This window comes from Sparus aurata, chromosome 22 (genome assembly GCF_900880675.1).
Source record: "Sparus aurata chromosome 22, fSpaAur1.1, whole genome shotgun sequence".
NCBI lineage: Eukaryota > Metazoa > Chordata > Actinopteri > Spariformes > Sparidae > Sparus > Sparus aurata.
In genome coordinates, this window is record NC_044208.1 from 29849557 (window position 1) to 29867445 (window position 17889).

The window sequence follows — 17889 nt, forward strand, 5'->3', positions numbered from 1 at the left end:
TTATTTATAATGAAGTGGAAAGTTGTGCTCATTAAAACTCAGACAGAAGAAACCAGAATCCTGTAGATCCAGTCGTATGTATGAAAAATCAGTGGTTTCACACTTACAAATGTTGAAACATTGACTCTAACAGCGGTCTCTGGCTTGGCAGATGCATGTTTTGGCTTTGTCTCGACGTCTAGTCAAAAAAATATCCAGGTTGTTACTAACAGGACTGGACAGTGCTTGATATCTATATAAAGTATATAGTGGTTTCACGCTACAAATGTTGAAGCTCTGACTCGAACAGTGGTCTCTATCTTGGTAGATGCATGTTTTGGCTTCGTCCCGACGTCTCTGGTAAAGCTGGTTGTGTTGCCACTAACACAGCTGGACAGTTCTTGATATCTCTGTAAAGTATCCAGTGGTTTCATGCTCGTCAAAACTGCCGCTAACGTAAATTTGTCGAAGGTTTATAAAATGTTAACTACCAACAATTTATTCTGGCAACAGGTGATACGTTTCTGTCCCTCTAGTGGCCACAGGAGGAATTTCCTCGTTCTTCTCTTGTTGTTAATGAGTTAATTAATAAAAGTGATTAAAAACCAAACCTGCCGTCTGATTCCTCCTCAGGAGCCGTACGGCAGCAACACCAGCGATGTCTTCATCAACGGACTGGACTCTGGCTGCAACACACTGTGGTCCTCCAACCCTCTCCACACTCTGAACCAGAACCAGAACCAGAACCAGTTCCCATCATTCCACTGTGGCTCCTCCAGGAGCCTGAACCTGAACCAGAGCAGCGACGCCCAGCGGCAGAACGTCTACAACAACTTCATGCAGGAGCTGGAGACGGGCTGCAGCAGCGCAGCCGACCGGACCGAGCCGTCAGAGGGGGACGGAGAGGATGAGGAGGAGGAGGAGGAGGAAGAGGGGGAGGAGGAGATGGACGGGGAGGTGGAGGTGGGTGGAGGCGAGCAGCTGGATGTCCTGTTTGAGAAGGAGCAGGGCGTGGTGCGACGGGCCGGATGGCTCTCCTTTAAAGCGCTCATCACCGTCAACAAGGACCGGAAGCTGGAGCTGGTGGCCCGCCGCAAGTGGAGACACTTCTGGGTCACACTGAAAGGTACGGCGCCGACAAACCCGAGAAATATAAGACAACAGAAATGTCAAGTTTGTGTTCTGCAGTGTCGAGCTAACACCTGCTGGTTGTGTCTCTCAGGCTGCACTCTGCTGTTCTACGAGACTTACGGGAAAAACACGAGTGCCGATCAGGAGCTTTCTCCTCGCTACGCTCTGCTGGCCGACGACAGCATCGTCCAGGCCGTCCCCGAACATCCCAAGAAGGAGCACGTGTTCTGTCTGAGCAACTCACACGGAGACGTCTACCTGCTCCAGGTGAGACCAGCAACACACATTTACACATTTTGACTTGTGATATCACAAATGTGAGCGTGGATCAAAGATTACTGGTGAGTTTCCTGAGCAGTTCATCAAACCTCTGTCTGACGTCACTGAGTGAGGCTGCAGCGGTTCTTTGGTTCTCTCATTCTTTCTATATTTGCGTCCTCTCAGTTTTCTCATGATTGTCTGCCGGCTGTGTTTCTGTTCCCATCATGCTCTGTGATTTCAGTCCCAGCACAGTGTGAATGAATGGGCCGCAGTGTTGTGGACGGCTGTGGTTTCTCTCCAGCACAGAACCGCCAGCGTCGCCACAAACATGCACAGAGACCGAAGCATAGTTTAGGATTCCTCCGCCTCTGTTTCACTCTGACTCTGTGTTTCTGCCGGCTTTACAACACAGACACTGTCGGCCGATGGCTGCAAGCCAAGACAAATATGGATGGTAGTTTTAGTCCCACAAAGGAGAGCTGAAAGTCCTTTACACCAGGTTACTGTTCATCAGACTGCAAGAAAACAAAAGACCCACTTTGATCCGATCACAAACAGACTCCATGTTTCTGCACAGAGACAGAAAGAAGTTCATGTGGAACATTTGCTGAATTTACAGCAAAGACACAATGAGTTAGAATTCATCACACAGTGTTTCATAATGTTTATAAAGCTTTACGCTACACAACAACTCCTTAAATTAGCTGATTTGTTAATGCAGTCTGGTGAAATTGTGGTTAATAGTCGGCTTCATGTGTCACATTTAATGCTGAATTTACAACAAGGACACAATGAGTTACAATCTGTCACAGACACAGTTTCACTACGTTATAAAGTTTGTTTTAACTCAACAACTCTTAAAATCACCACATTTGTTAATGGAGTCTGGTGATGTTGTGGTCTGAACAACCAGAATCTGATGATCTTGTTCAATCCAGATGATTTTGTCGACCTCCAACATTAAAAGCAGCAACAACAGGACCTGAGAGACGCCCCGTCACAGAACTGGTGTAAAAATAGAAGCCACACGTTTCCTGTCTGACCTCTGGGAACATTTATCTCCTTCACACTTTTTACGAGCTCAGAAAGCTTCTTAATTCCCCGAGTGACTCTCACTGCTGTCAGCCGTGGAGTGTGTTTACAGACACACAAATCACACGGCGGTCCATCTACAGCCATCTCCATGGACCCCAGAGGAGGAGGAGGAGGAGGAGGAGGAGGAGGAGGAGCGGTGAAGAGGTGTCGGGGAGCCTTTTGTCAGGAGCTGAAAGGAGCTGAAGATGGAGGGTGGAGGAGGGTGGAGGAGGGTGAAAGCCTCTAATGGGAGTCACGACACCCGGCTAATTACTGCAACAAATGCTCCTCTTTACGACAACGAGCTGCTTAATCCTCCCAAACACAAACGCCTGTTGGTGTCATGAAGTGACTGCTGCTCTTTATTTCACCAGTTTTACGTCCAGAAGACTTTCAGTGTTGAATCCTCGGAGACTTCAGGACACTGACGTCTACAACCTGCTGCCTCCAGCTGTTTACGACCTCGTGCAGGAAACGTTCCTCAGCCCAGACTTTATTGTTTCTCATCATTAAGTTCTCATTAAACATTTACAGCTGCAAGAGAGCGAAGTTTAAATCAGTGTATTTAACCTGTTACTGAAGAAGAAGAAGAAGAAGACACAAAACAGGCCACATCTCGCCAGACTCCCTTAACAAATGTGTCAGTTTAGTGAGTTGTTGAGTTGGAGACACTTTATAAACTCTGTGAAACTCTGTCTCTGACTCATTCTGCATTATTTGGACCTTCTTATTCATTCAGCAAATGTTCTACATGAACTTTTTTCTGTCTTTGTGTGAAAACATGCAAATTAATAATGTGTAACAATAAGAAAGCATGAAGCTCAGTGTCTTCTTCAGCTGCTGCAGCTCTGAACAGACATGAATTAACTTCCTGTCACCTTCCTCCCGTCCAGGCCACCAACCAGACCGACCTGGAGAACTGGGTGACGGCGATCCACTCGGCGAGCGCCTCGCTGCTGGCGAAGCGTCAGGGGAAGGAGGACACGCTGCGTCTCCTGCGCTGCCAGAGCCGCTCGCTGCTCCACAAGATCGACATGGACGGAAAGATGAAGAAGATGGCCGAGCTGCAGCTGTCCGTCATCAAGGAGCAGAAGAACAGGAAGGCGGTGGAGAGCCAGGTCAGTGTGGAGGAGGGTGACTGGGACCAGTGATGGAGGCAGCAGCAGTGCTGGGAGTGATGGAGAGGTCACAGGTCACGCTCAGACCGCTCAGCCAAACATGTAACACTAAACATCTCTGTCTGCAGCTTCAGGAAGGAGAATATTTTCCTCTTTTCTCTGTTTTACTGCACAGAAAACTGAATCTCACTCAGTTTTGGATGTTCGATGGTCGTTTTCACAGTGTTCTGATGTTTTGCAGATTAAATGATTCATTGATTCATTAAAAAAAAACGACAGATAACTGAGAATGAAACAAAAGTACATCCTAATATTACATAAACATCTGGACTGTGTGGAGAACTAACAACATTTCTATCCACAAAGACGAGCTGTTAGCTGAGCTGTTAGCCTGTTAGCTGAGCTGTTAGCTGAGCTGTTAGCTGAGCTGTTAGCCTGTTAGCTGAGCTGTTAGCTGAGCTGTTAGCCTGTTAGCTGAGCTGTTAGCTGAGCTGTTAGCCTGTTAGCTGGGCTGTTAGCTGAGCTGTTAGCCTGTTAGCTGAGCTGTTAGCCTGTTAGCTGGGCTGTTAGCTGAGCTGTTAGCCTGTTAGCTGAGAGGTTAGCCTGTTAGCTGAGCTGTTAGCCTGTTAGCTGAGCTGTTAGCTGAGCTGTTAACCTGTTAGCTGGGCTGTTAGCTGAGCTGTTAGCCTGTTACCTGAGCTGTTAGCTGAGTTGTTAGCCTGTTAGCTGGGCTGTTAGCTGAGCTGTTAGCTGAGCTGTTAGCTGACCTGTTAGCTGAGCTATTAGCTGAGCTGTTAGCCTGTTAGCTGAGCTGTTAGCTGAGCTGTTATCCTGTTAGCTGAGCTGTTAGCCTGTTAGCTGAGCTGTTAGCTGAGCTGTTAGCCTGTTAGCTGAGCTGTTAGCTGAGCTGTTAGCCTGTTAGCTGAGCTGTTAGCTGAGTTGTTAGCCTGTTAGCTGGGCTGTTAGCTGAGCTGTTAGCTGAGCTATTAGCTGAGCTGTTAGCCTGTTAGCTGAGCTGTTAGCTGAGCTGTTAGCCTGTTAGCTGAGCTGTTAGCCTGTTAGCTGAGCTGTTAGCTGAGCTGTTATCCTGTTAGCTGAGCTGTTAGCCTGTTAGCTGAGCTGTTAGCTGAGCTGTTAGCCTGTTAGCTGAGCTGTTAGCTGAGCTGTTAGCCTGTTAGCTGAGCTGTTAGCTGAGTTGTTAGCCTGTTAGCTGGGCTGTTAGCTGAGCTGTTAGCTGAGCTATTAGCTGAGCTGTTAGCCTGTTAGCTGAGCTGTTAGCTGAGCTGTTAGCCTGTTAGCTGAGCTGTTAGCCTGTTAGCTGAGCTGTTAGCTGAGCTGTTAGCCTGTTAGCTGAGCTGTTAGCCTGTTAGCTGAGCTGTTAGCTGAGCTGTTAGCTGAGCTGTTAGCTTGTTAGCTGAGCTGTTAGCTGAGCTGTTAGCTGAGCTGTTAGCCTGTTAGCAGCTCTGAGAGGAAACGCTCTGTGAGGCTTCACATTACAAACAGCCTCCAGCTCAAACTCACGTGGAGTCGAGTTTAATATCTGTTCCAGATGTTCGGGGTTTTTTACCGGCAGCCTGAAACAACAAACGGTTTCCCGCTAACGATAGAGCCAGACGAGGCTGTTGAGGGTGACATCATCAACCAAATGTTGAGGTGGTGACAGCGGCATAAAAAACCCAACAGAACCAGGGTGAGAAAAACTACAGGCTCAGTCAGCAGCGTGAGGTTCTGTCACCTCCACGGACACTTCAACAGTCACATGGACGCCAGTTTGTCTTGATGTCTCAGTGCAGCAGGACAATAAAGATTTACAATGAGCCAACAAACAAACACGACAGCCTGATTGTATCAGCTGTTCCTCAGCAGCCGGCTGACGGGAAACTGTGACATGTTGGTACCTGATGGTTCACAGCTGGAGGCCCGGCGGAGCCTCGATTAGGATCAGGTCTATGTGAGAGTCCAGATGTGTCGTTAGCTGCTGCTAATCTGTGTCTGTGAACTATGAAGCTGATCCCAGAGCTGCTGTGTGACCTCAGAGCTCCTCTGACTGAGATTAAAGGCTCATTTCGCTGCTCGAGGACACACAGTTTATATCTCTCGTGTTTCTGTGTGTTGTGTTCAGATCCAGCAGTGGGAGCAGAACCTGGAGAAACTCAACCTGGACCTGTTCCGGCTGAGGTGCTACCTGTCCAGCCTGCAGGGCAGCGAGCTCCCAAACCCCAAGAGTCTCCTCGCCGTGGCCAGCCGGCCCTCCAAGAGCATGCTGGGACGCCTGGGAGTCTTCTCCGTGTCCTCCTTCCACGCTCTGGTAAGAACAGCCGCGGTGGAGACGCGACCTTCGTCCTCTGACTGAGCGGTGGATCTCACGTCGGACCTCTCGTCTCTCCTCAGGTGTGCAGTCGGGACGAGGCAACGTTGAGGCGTCGGTGTCGGACTCTGTCGGGAGGACGCCACAGGAGGCGGGGCCTGCCGTCCTCTCTGAAGGCTCTGGATGGACCGAACAGACGCAGCGGGGACGACCGACACTCCACGTCCCAGGTAACACCCCGGCCAGGACCACGGTCTCACTCCAACACTGCTCTGAGAAATGATATTTATTATACTTATTCATCTTGACAGCTGTTAGAATCATCAGAACTTTGTTCAGCTCAGAATCAAATGTTGTATTTTATGTTTCTGCAAACCTTGAATACAGTCAGATCAGTTTGTGGATCCTCCAGCAGAGACCGTGAGCCTGAAACCGTTCAGCACGTCTGTGTGAGAGAACTGAAGCTGCAGAGAAGTTCCAACATGTTGGTTGTTTGCAGAAACATACACTGTTTTTGCTGGAGATTGAGTTTTTTAGGTTCTGGTGTTTTGAGAGTGACATCATCGTCCCCGGATTTCTCTGATTGGTCGAGCTGACGGCTGCTGATTCTCAGTGGCTGTTTTTCAGATTAAAATCTTCAGTTCAAACTGTTTGACGTGATCTCAGCGTCCACACGTCACCCGCCTCTCTAACACACCAGAAGCGTCTTTACAAAGCTGTCCGTCTCTCTGAGGTTCTGTAGTTCTGACCGTGCTGGAGCTCGGTGCTTCGACTGCGGATCCTCAGCCAGCTGAAGTTCCCATCATCCTCGGCTCCGCGGGGCCCCGTTTGATAAACAGTGAGCTATTTTAGGACTGGGAGACTCTGGGATTTAGAGTCCAGAGGAGATAAATCTCTCTGCAGCTGGCTCCGTGTTCTGACAGACGGACGCTGTGTGGACACGGCGCCGCGAGTTCTGAGTGTCAACAGTGTTTTAATGAGCTGTCAGGTGAAGAACCTGCAGGCGGGACCACGCCCGGACCCCCGGGCAGGAACTGGATCCTCCTCGTGTGTTTGCTTTGGACTGCACACGTGTAGCGCAGCGTCTCGTTTCTCTCCTGGTCGACGTTGTCTGGTGAGAAGTTTGTTTCTGTGAGCTGGATCCGGTTCAGGGGTTCTGTGGTTCTGTTCTCAGATCAGCAGTGATGAGGTTTCTGGGCAGACCCACAGAGGAGGACATGTGGAGTTAATTGCTGCGTCGTCTCTGCAGGAGACAAACAGCTGGTTTAATCCCACAAACATCTGACCGACAGCCCAAACAGTTACTGGACCAGAACCACCACCAGGTCCGATGGGGGGGGGGCAGATTCTAACAAGGTTAATCCAGTCCAGAGAACTGTGACAGTCTGGTGACGGTCAATAAAGAGCTTTTGTCTCTGCTGGATAAATGTTGGTGCACATTTACAGTTGAGGTTTTTCAGCTGGCGTCGTCACCAGACCGAGCAGCACCGGCCCGTTCCTGACTGACTCTCCAGCTCCTGTAGGGTCTATAAACTCTGCCAGCTCACCCAGAAGTCCAGAACTCAGGACGGAACATTTGTTATTAATCAAACAGGAGAGAAAAAGTCAGATCATGTGTGAAATCTGTTTCCTTCACATGTGATAAACAGTTAGAGAGCGATCAGCTGACAGATGTGAGGAGAGTTTATCACCTCTGGATCTCACAAGAACTCTTCAGAACACGAAGCAACAAACCGGATCATCACATGAGGTCACAGTTGCTTTTTGTTTCTCATAAACAACACAGACGTCCAAAAGTTTACGAAACACTCACCAGAACAGACTCAGATTCTGAGGCGCTGCGCTGAGTGGCGTGTTGACGATGCGTTCACTGACAGTCGGTGGTCCTCAGACTCCAGACTGGCTGCAGCTCCGACCACACAAACCTGTAATTTCAGCGCGGCTCAACCCCACATTTTTTCCCATGATCCTCTGGGGCTCATTTTGGTTTTCGATCCGGAAGAGAAATTAAAGTCTTTCTTTCCTCGACAGATCGTTTTTAATTAAGTTTAAATATAAACTGAGCGAGTATTTTTAGTTCTGCGTGTGTGTCTGTGTGTGTGTGTGTGTATGTGTGTGTGTCTGTGTGTGTGTGTGTGTGTGAAATCATTTCAGTTGATCAATCTTTTGTTATTCTTCTTGTAAAGAAATGAAACAGTTTCACTCAGACCGACTGATCCTTCCAGCTTTAAACTAAATTGTGATTTTTACTCGCAAAGTTTCAAAGAAACTTTTTAGGTAAAGTTGTTGCGTCGCTGTCAGATCATCAAGTCGCCTGTCGACCTGGTCACCACGGTAACGCTGCTGCCACCTGTCGATCTTTAACCCCCGAGAGAACAAAGAGAGGAGGAGTCTTTATCCAGACAGCTGCTGATCTGAGGAGGAGGAGGAGGAAGATAAAAGCTCTGAGAGCCTTTTTTTCTCCCAGAATTCCTTTGTCCCTCAGTTTTAATCCTTCAGTAGCGACAGAAAATGTCTCCCCCTCCTCCTCTTCCCCCTCCTCTCCCTCCTCCTCTCCCTCCTCCTCTCCCTCCGCCTCCACTTCTCCTTTTTTAACCTCCTCCCTTCCTTCCTCCCTCGTCTTCCTCTCAACATGACACCTCCTCCTTTGTTCCTCTCCTCTGTGTCCTGCTGCTCCTTCATCTCTAATTGTCCCATTACCATCTCTCTGTCCTCCTCCTCTTCCTCCTCCTCCTCTTCCTCCTCCTCTTCCTCCTCCTCCTCCTCCTCCTCCTCTTCCTCCTCCTCCTCCTCCTCCTCCTCGTCTGACCCAGCTGATTGCTCTAAACGTTTTATTCCTTCATTGATTAACTGATTGTCTGATTGATTTTGGATTTTGTTTTAATAATCTTCTAATGCATCATGTGATGTTTGTTCAGGTGAAAACTTTTCAAATGAATTTCTCATGTTGGTTTTGTTTTTATTTGAGTTTCCTGAATTTAAGTGTAATGAAATCTAAAACCTCTGTGTGTGTCTGTGTGTGTGTGTGTGTGTGTGTGTGTGTGTTTCCTCTAGAAGGTTGAGTGTGCGTCCAATCAGAGAGAGGCGCCGCCCCCTGCAGGACGTCCTGCAGCTCTGCAGGTGCGTTCACTGACTGTTTCTGTAAACTGCTCGTCTGCTGACAGATTCATTAATTAATAAATGAACATCATCATCAGTGTTTATACTCAGTTACTTTAATGTTTAACAGTAATATATGCAACTATTTTAATAATCAATAAAAAGTCCTTTGGTTCCTCTGAGAAAAAAAGGATTTACTGCTTTTTTTATCATTAATTAAGTATTTTGGATTGTTATAAACAAACATTAATCTATTAATAATCTGCAGATGAATCAATAAGAACTCTGTCGTTGTTTCTGTCGTTCAGGCGTCAGACGAGCTGCAGCCGTCCGTCCTCGACGTCTTCACCGTCAACATCAGTCGACTCGACGCTGCCGGAGACTTTGGTGAGAAAATAATCCCTCAGTCACCTCACAGATTACAGATTACAGATTACAGATTACAGAGCAGGTGAACTGTGTGAGGAGCAGCTGCTGGATTAAACTAAATGTTTATTAAACCTTTTTCTGGTGACGCTGCAGGTTTCGCGGTGACGGGTCACGTGGACGGAGCAGGAAGAAGTCACGTCTACGTCAGCGAGGTCGACCCGCTCGGACTGTCGGCCAGAGAAGGTTCTGTTCTGAGTTCTGTTCATGTTTCTGTTTAAAGGAACAGTTCACAGTAAAACATTAAGCTCAGTCCTCCTCTATAAAGTCAGGTGGAGTGTTCACAGAACAGTTCTGGAGCTTCACAGTCAAACAGAGTTTTTCTGCTGAACAACTGAAGCAGCTGAGACTTGATTTAAACATCAGAAGTCTCCATCAGCTCGTCTGCAGCAGAGAACACATCACTAACTGACCTCAGACCAGAACACAATGACTTTACATGTTTGAGTGAACTTTTCCTTTAACAGTTATTAAAAGAGAGATTTTAAAGTCCCAGTCGTTTCTGTTCCTCGGTCAGCCAGCAGAGGGCGATCACGACTCTGATCTGATTTAAAGCAGCTGACCAAAGAATAAAACCTGTGAGACGCTTTAATGTGACGGGGCAGGTCCAGACTTCCTGTTTGACTTATTCATTTAGATGACTAGAGAATTAAAACACGTCTTCCTGTTTCCCATCAGGCCTCAGGGCAGGAGACGAGGTTCTGGTCGTGAACGGGGCCACTGTGGCGGGTCTGGACCTGGACCTGATGCAGAGCGTCTTCAGCCACAGGCGGCTCCAGCTGCTGCTCAGGAGGGACCAGTCCCCCGACCCAGTGGGGCCCGACCCAGAGGAGCCCGACCCCGGTGACCTCTGTCAGCCCCCGGCCCCTCTGGACCCCCAGGCCTGGACCGGCGGAACCACGAGCACAAATTCAGGTTCGTAAACACAAGAACAGAAGTGTTTAATTCATGTTCTCAGAGCTTTTTATGAAATGTTTGATTAGATTCACTGAAGCTGCGTCAATGATTTCAAACTGAAACTAAAAGAAAAGACAGAAGAAACTAAACCCTGTAGATTATTAACATGAAATTTGTGTTCTGGGGGATTTCATCATGGGTCCAGTTTGTTGTCCTGCTCCAGAACAGAAGCAGAACCACTGTAAAGAAAAGAAAACAATCAGTGAGAAGTCAGAATGTTTCTCCGGCGGCTCTGATCCTTTTCTGCACTGTGCAAAGTCACAAGGTCACTCTCAGCCAGAGATGTAAGATCCTGACCTGGTGCTGACCCGACCCGGGATGTTAGCTGTCAGTGATACCGCTCAAGAGAGCAGAGTTTAATATCATGTTTAATCCGGGAGCTTCAGCTTCACCTGCAGCTGCTCCCGGACCCAGAGGAGCTCTACCTTTTCAATTAAAGGCTTTTATTCTGAAGGCCGCTCAGAGCAGCAGTACAGCTTCACCCCAGGGCATTCTGGGAAAACTCCCAGCAGAACGGTAAAGATAGAGGAGGATTGATCTCAGGGTTCACCGAGCGTTTAGTTGAGTTAGCTGCGAGGTCAGAGGTCACATGGTTCTGTCCTTCACCTCTGTGGGATGGAAGGTATCAAACAGAACTTCTTCAGAACCTGATCTGGATTTTATCTTCACCTCCAGGCGGCGTCCTGCTTCCTGTTTCTGACGGCGTTTCATCGACAGCTGGTGAGGACGATGAGCTGCAGAACCAGGTGAGAGTCCTTTATTGATGTATTGATCCGATCAGTTTCCTGTTGTTAGATGTGAAGAGAAGCGATGTGTTTCATCACTTTCACTCAGTGAAGTGACGTCAGACGGTGCACATGAATAACAGGAGAGTAAATGAATCTGCACAGACACACCTGGAGCTCCTTTAACTTCCTGTCTGCTCTGTGACTCATTTCAAACGTTGATGATGTCACTCAGGCGCTGAGGAGGAGGAGGAGGAGGAGGAGGAGGAGGTGAAAACACAGAGTGAAGATGTTAGAGGAACTCTTCTTCTTCTTCATGTCTTTGATGAGCACAGTGACGTGAACGTGTCCTGATGTGCTCCACTAACTTCCGTGTCTCTGCATGTTGGCCTGAATCCTTTTTTCCCACAATCCTCCTGTGCTTCCTGGAGCTCCTCCGACACCTTCAGTGTCACGTGACCTCAGACTGCTAATCCAGCTTACAGCCTCGGGAGTGTTTGTCTGACTTGAGCAGGATTAGCGGCGTCCAGTCGAACCGGAGAGAGCTCGTAGATGTTGTTTCTGACCCGCTCCTCCTCCGGTGGCGGTGGCAGGAGTAAAGGTTCCCGGCAGCGACCTCTGACCCCGACCGAGGCTTCTTCCACATCTCGCTCTCTAAACATGGGCGCTCTGTGCTGGGTGCTGCCACTGGAGGAGGACGAGGAGATGCTGGAGGAGGAGGGGGAGGAGGAGGAGGAGGACGAGGAGGTGTTTGCCGGCCTGGTGGAGCGGCTGCTGGGCGAGGCGACCTGCTGCCTGAGCTGCCAGCGGCGGGACGACGGCCTCGTCCTGCTGGTAAACACCTGCAGATCTGTTCTGTGTCACTGCATCATTTTAGTCTCGTGTTCAGATTTGAATAGTCTGTCCAACATCCGTCCCTCCTGATGTCCCGAGACTCCCGTCGTCCTCTCCCAGTGTCCTCCTCACACCTCTGTCCCCTTTTAGTCCTGGTGACCTGGTTCTGGCTGTGCAGCTGCTGCCTGCTGCACCATTTCTCCTCGTCCTGCTTGTCCTCCTCACCGAGGGGACGATGGACAGACTCTTTTGTCTCCAGAGGGCTCAGCTGCTGTCTTTGATTTGTATGTGTCCTTGTAGCATTGAGACCACAGCTGTGTTTTCCTGGATCCTCAGAGACGAGCCTCTCTGTGGGTGGTGGACGCTGGACGTGCTGTAGCTGTGCAGCGTCTGTCTGTGCGGCTGCAGGTGAACGTCTCCGGCTGTCAGCAGCTTGTTAGCGTCTGGCAGCACAGATCATGATGCTGAACGAGGCGGCCGGTTGGTTTGAGGCTCGTGTCGGCTTCAGGCTGATCGTTACCAGAGAACTAAATCATCTGTGGTTTTCCTCTGTCCCTCCCTTCAGAACATGGACCGGGTCTACTCTCTGTACCAGACCTTCCCAGAAGGCCGAGCGACGGAGGCTGACGTCCCCAGGAACCCGTACGGCAGAGAGCAGCCGGCGAGCCCCGCCCACCTGAGTGTGTGTCAGCGCCTGCGAAGAGTCATCGAGGAGCTGGTGGACACGGAGAAGTCCTACGTGAAGGTCAGTGCTGCTGTCAGACTTAATAACTCACAGTCACATCTTTGTTTTCTACCTGATGATTCTTCTGGTCGTCACGTGTTATTGAAGCGGTTCTGTTGTGTCTGTCAGGACCTGGTCTGTCTGTTTGACATCTACCTGACCCCCCTGCAGAAGGAGACCTTCCTCAGTAAAGACGAGGTAAAAACACAAACACTTCTAAACCAATCAGACGTCGGCTTGTTGTGTCGTCTCTGACTCGGCGTCTCTCCCTCAGATGGAGGCGTTGTTCGGCAGTCTGCCTGAGATGTTGGACTTCCAGAGAGTTTTTCTTCAGACGCTGGAGGAGAGAATCGCTTCCTGTCCCGACTTCAGCAGCCTGGACACACCTGGACAGTTCAAGGTAGGTCCGACATCCGGTCCGCTCACTGGACTCACCTGGTTCTGGATTATAACAGATGTTCTCTCTCTGCTCCAAGACGCTGCTCTTCTCTCTGGGAGGATCTTTTCTCTACTACGCCGACCACTTCAAGCACTACAGCGGCTTCTGTGCCAACCACATCAAGGTCCAGAAAGTCCTGGAGAGAGGTGAGGACCGGCCCGTCTGCAGCAAACCAGAACACCCACCTCAGTTCTATATCTGTTCAAGTCTACAATCAACCAGACCAATCAGTAATCATTAAATGATGATGTCATTCTTACAGCAAAGACGGATGCAGCCTTCAAGCACTTCCTGGAAGCGAGGAATCCGACCAATCAGCACTCGTCCTCTCTGGAGTCGTACCTGATCAAACCCGTCCAGAGAGTTCTGAAGTACCCGCTGCTGCTCCGAGAGCTGGTGTCTCTGACCGACCCCGAGAGCCCCGAGCACACACACCTGACAGGTACACACACACACCTGACAGGTACACACACACACACACACCTGACAGGTACAAACACACACACCTGACAGGTACACACACACACCTGACAGGTACACACACACACACCTGACAGGTACACACACACACACACACCTGACAGGTACACACACACACACCTGACAGGTACACACACACACACACACACACACACCTGACAGGTACACACACACACCTGACAGGTACACACACACACACCTGACAGGTACACACACACACACACACACACCTGACAGGTACACACACACACCTCACAGGTACACACACACACACACCTGACAGGTACACACACACACACACACACACACCTGACAGGTACACACACACACACACACACACACACCTCACAGGTATACACACACACACCTCACAGGTACACACACACACACACACACACACACACACACCTGACAGGTACTCACCCACACACACACACCTCACAGGTTCACAGGTGTACCTCCCCTATAACTCACCTGTCCTCCACCTGTCCACAGAGGCACTGAGAGCGATGGAGAAGGTGGCGAGTCACATCAACGAGATGCAGAAGATCTACGAGGAGTACGGCTCGGTGTTCGACCAGCTGGCTGCAGAGCAGATCGGACCGCACCGACAGGTAGGAACACCTGAGACTCACAGAACCTTACTGATCCCTGTCTCACTATCAGTCAGCTGATTGTTTCATTAAAGTAATTCTCCCCCACGCCTCTCCAGGTGACGGAGATCTCGATGGGGGAGTTTCTGGTCCATTCGTCGGTGGTGTGGTTGAACCCGCTGCCCTCTCTGGGCCGGCTGAGGAAAGAACCGGAGCTCACTCTGTTCGGTGGGTTCTGACTCTGGTGGTTCAGACGCTAGTGGTTCTGACTCACAGCTGGCAGCAACAGCAGCAGCTGCAGCAGCAGCTGCAGCAGCAGCGTGTGAACTTTGTGAGTAACTTTGTGTTTTTCGTCCTTCAGTTTTCAAACGAGCCGTCATCCTGGTTTACCGCGAGAGCATCAAGCTGAAGAAGAGGATGGTGAGTTTCTGTTGTGTTGTTAACAATATCTACGATATCAACGCCCTCGACGTGTGGTCGAGCTCCTGGACCCGCCTCAGACCTGAGAAACATGAAACCTGAGGTCGGATTGATGATCTGTAATCTGTGTTCTCTGTCAGACCGGCTCCCGCTCAGCTGATCTGGACCCCTTCAGGTTCCGCTGGTTAATCCCCGTTTCAGCAGTTCAGGTCCGACCGGCCAAAATCACAGGTGAGCGAGCCATCAGGAGCTGTCCAGCAGGGGGCGCTCTGACCCGACAGATCCACAGAGTCAGATGAAGAGTTTCAGAGTGTTTGTACTCGATGAACCATGTGAGTGTTTGTGTGTTCAGGCTCAGAGAACCCGTGTGTGTGGGAGCTGGTCCACAGCCGGTCGGAGGTCGAGGGACGACCGGAGACGGTGTTCCAGCTGTGCAGCAGGTAAAAACATCTGGACGAGCTGCGAGCGTCTCGTGTGAACACGTCACAGCTTCACCTCGTCTGTTCAACGTTTTCACACGTATGCAGACGTGGACCTTGAACTTTTCTCTGAACGTTCAAGCTTTTTGTGTAAAATTCTGCTCAGGACATGTATTTTAAATTTGAGACACACGTTATTGTAAAGTTTTTCAGATGAGTTTTTACTTTGCACTCTGTATGAACTCTTTCCCGAAGTTGTTCTTGGACTCTTGTGTTTGTCAGGATCAGTTTTAGATCTTCAGACTTGGTTTCAGGTTCAGTAAGTCGATGAACAGATCGATCACCAGCTGTTTGATAATCAGTGTATTGTTTTGAGTCTGAAACAAATGAATCAATGATGAAAGTGTCCCTGCAGCCGTTCACCTCTGACCCGTTTGTGTTTCAGTGGTTTGGAGACGAAGGCCAGCGTGCTGCGAGCTCTGCGCTCCCTCCTCAGAGAGCGAGCGCCCGGAGGCTCCCTGAGGAGGTCCAGGCTGTCGACGGCGGACAGGAGCAGCTCCTGGAGGAGGAGGCAGCAGCGATGTCGCTCCGACGCCCAGAGGACGGCTCACCGTCAGCCGGAGGACGGCCGCAGACCCGCCGGCGGCTCCGTCCTGGGAGACACCTGCTCGGAGCCTCTGCTGCCGAGCCGGGCCGCCGGCGACTCTGCGGGGAAGAGGAGCAGACTCTGCTCCCTGACCAGCGAGCTGGAGGCTCAGCTGCAGAGACTGAACTTCACCGAGGACGAGGCCGAGCGAGGAGCGGCGCCGAGCGAGGACAAGAGACGGAGCGCCAGTCTGAGACGGAGTCCTGCAGGAGAGACGCTGGAGCTGCTGGAGAGAGACTTCAGCGTTCAGAGTTTGACCTCCATGATCAACGAGGACTGTTTCTACGACTCCATGCTGGGCATCCAGACGGCCCCCACGCTGCAGGGCTAATGCTAATGCTAACAGGCTAACAGGGAGAAAACTGGACCACAGAGACGGAAACTGAACCCATGTCCTGATTAGTGGGACGGTCTCACTTCTCGAACACACTGAAGGACAAACTGTGTCTCTACAACAGGATCTCAGGCAGCTGTCTGATTGGCTGAGAGTTCAATATAGATTGTTCAGACACGAGGACGACCGGCGATCAGCTGAGCAATTAATCAAACCCCATGATTAACGTGGAGATGTGGAGCAAATACGACGGTCACCTACAAGTTCAGAGTTTCAGAGCCGCTGTGAGGAAACAAACCTTTGAGTCGGTCGACAGTTTGGTGCTGAACTTCTCTACAAATATACTTTTATCCTCAGAAAGTCTTTAACGTTTTCTGACTCAAAAGCTGGTTTTGTAAAATCAGGACTTCTTCTAATTCTAGTCAAACTGAATTCTTTTGTTTCTTTCTTTTTTTTTTGTAAAACTATCACCTAAAACGTATTTCTGTAAAATGTCAGAGGAGTTTTGTTTCCTCACATCGACTCGACTGAACTCCAGATCCTTCCTGCTTCCGGCTGAACTCTGCGTCTCTTCAGCTCTCAGAAACAAACCACAGACCTCAGAAACTCTTTCAGGAACAACGGAATCATTTTTTAAAATGTTTTAAAGAACACAGAAGAGATTTCATGACGAGTACGTCGGATGAAAATTTCAGTTTTCTCTTCGTGTTTTTTCATCACTCAGTTGATTCAAACATTTTGTCACGAGGATCAAAGTCTGTGAGACTCAAACACCTCGAGCGACCTGAGAAACTTAAACCCACAAACATCTGGACCTTCAGTTCTCTGTGAGGGTTCTGAGTTCTTGCAGCTGATCCGTTGGACTCACCTGTTCACCTGTTGGTGTTGTACATATTTGTCTTGTACAGTTTGTGTTCCAGCGTGTTGTTTAGCTTCTGTGTAACAGATGTGTTCTTGACAAAAGCAGTTTGGACTGAAGCTGCTGGATCGGATCGAAGCCTTCGTGTACCCGCCGGGATGAACTCTTGTATTTATATGTTTTGTCTCATTTGAAATGAAGCTCTCAACTTATTTTTATCAGCTGTTAAAAGTATTTGGTAATTTATTTTCTTAAATATTTGTGTACATCTTTTTAACCACGGTCCAATAAAAAGACAAAGTATTTAATTGTTTTTAATTTTAACTTTGCTTCTTAAATGCTGCGTTCACCGTCGAACGAACGTTACGCTGCTTGTTGTTTTCTTCTTCTTCTTCTTCTCCTTCTTCTTCTTCTTCTTCTGTGATCTTTGACAGCAGGTGACGGCAGCACTGAAGTACTGAATACACAACGTGCTTCTTTAAGCTACAAGATGTTTTATTGAACTTATTTTAGGAATTTTGCAAAACTGATATTTTGAATTATAATATATATAATTATATTTTATTTTAGATCTTTTTATCTCACATACAGACTGCAGTACTGCAAAGCACCACCAGGGGAGCATTTAAAACACCATCACACAGTTTAGGATACAAACAGACACATTAAACACAGATGAAGATGTTTGTTGTTGTGGAGTAAAGCTCCTGTCTGCTTACACAGCAGCTTTACTCCCGGACTGGACGGGGCTAGCTGTAGCACAATAAATAGATGTCATCACATCAGAACTGTTTCTTCACAGTCTGTTTGATGTTTTTAACCAAATTCTTACACATTGCCCCTTTAATACTTGTTGTCTTTTTCTTCTGTGAGATTTTACAGCAGTTGACAGCTGCACTGAGCACAGACACATAAAAGAAGTCAATTAAATGTCTCTGTCGAACATTGAACGTTGTTTCTGGACGTCTTTCTAACATCCGACATGTTCAAGAAAGGGTCCAGTCAGATGTTCAGGGGCTGAACCAGTTCTGAGTGTCAGTCAGTCGTACAAACGTGAGTCCAG

General features: G+C 49.0%; 2 protein-coding genes across 3 annotated transcripts in view; both read left to right on the forward strand.

Annotated features, from left to right (window-relative positions):
* Positions 1 to 17134, forward strand: part of LOC115574084 (T-lymphoma invasion and metastasis-inducing protein 2-like) — a 40265-nt gene extending 23131 nt beyond the window's left edge. The window contains exons 4-24 of one of the 2 annotated variants that reach the window (XM_030405324.1): positions 613 to 1105; positions 1202 to 1377; positions 3339 to 3563; positions 5686 to 5871; positions 5955 to 6101; positions 8926 to 8991; positions 9279 to 9357; positions 9493 to 9582; positions 10075 to 10311; positions 11029 to 11099; positions 12478 to 12657; positions 12766 to 12834; positions 12911 to 13036; positions 13113 to 13221; positions 13338 to 13517; positions 14051 to 14169; positions 14268 to 14376; positions 14510 to 14568; positions 14709 to 14799; positions 14921 to 15008; positions 15433 to 17134. In XM_030405324.1, the coding sequence (XP_030261184.1) occupies positions 613 to 1105; positions 1202 to 1377; positions 3339 to 3563; positions 5686 to 5871; positions 5955 to 6101; positions 8926 to 8991; positions 9279 to 9357; positions 9493 to 9582; positions 10075 to 10311; positions 11029 to 11099; positions 12478 to 12657; positions 12766 to 12834; positions 12911 to 13036; positions 13113 to 13221; positions 13338 to 13517; positions 14051 to 14169; positions 14268 to 14376; positions 14510 to 14568; positions 14709 to 14799; positions 14921 to 15008; positions 15433 to 15964 (3432 nt within the window). In that variant the 3' untranslated portion in view covers positions 15965 to 17134. The remainder of the gene's footprint in view (positions 1 to 612; positions 1106 to 1201; positions 1378 to 3338; positions 3564 to 5685; positions 5872 to 5954; positions 6102 to 8925; positions 8992 to 9278; positions 9358 to 9492; positions 9583 to 10074; positions 10312 to 11028; positions 11100 to 12477; positions 12658 to 12765; positions 12835 to 12910; positions 13037 to 13112; positions 13222 to 13337; positions 13518 to 14050; positions 14170 to 14267; positions 14377 to 14509; positions 14569 to 14708; positions 14800 to 14920; positions 15009 to 15432) is intronic. The other variant, XM_030405325.1, reaches the window with a different exon arrangement.
* LOC115574089 (NACHT, LRR and PYD domains-containing protein 14-like) overlaps positions 1 to 17889 on the forward strand; it is a 915401-nt gene that overhangs the window by 383184 nt on the left and 514328 nt on the right. The gene's annotated exons all lie outside the window — the stretch shown is intronic.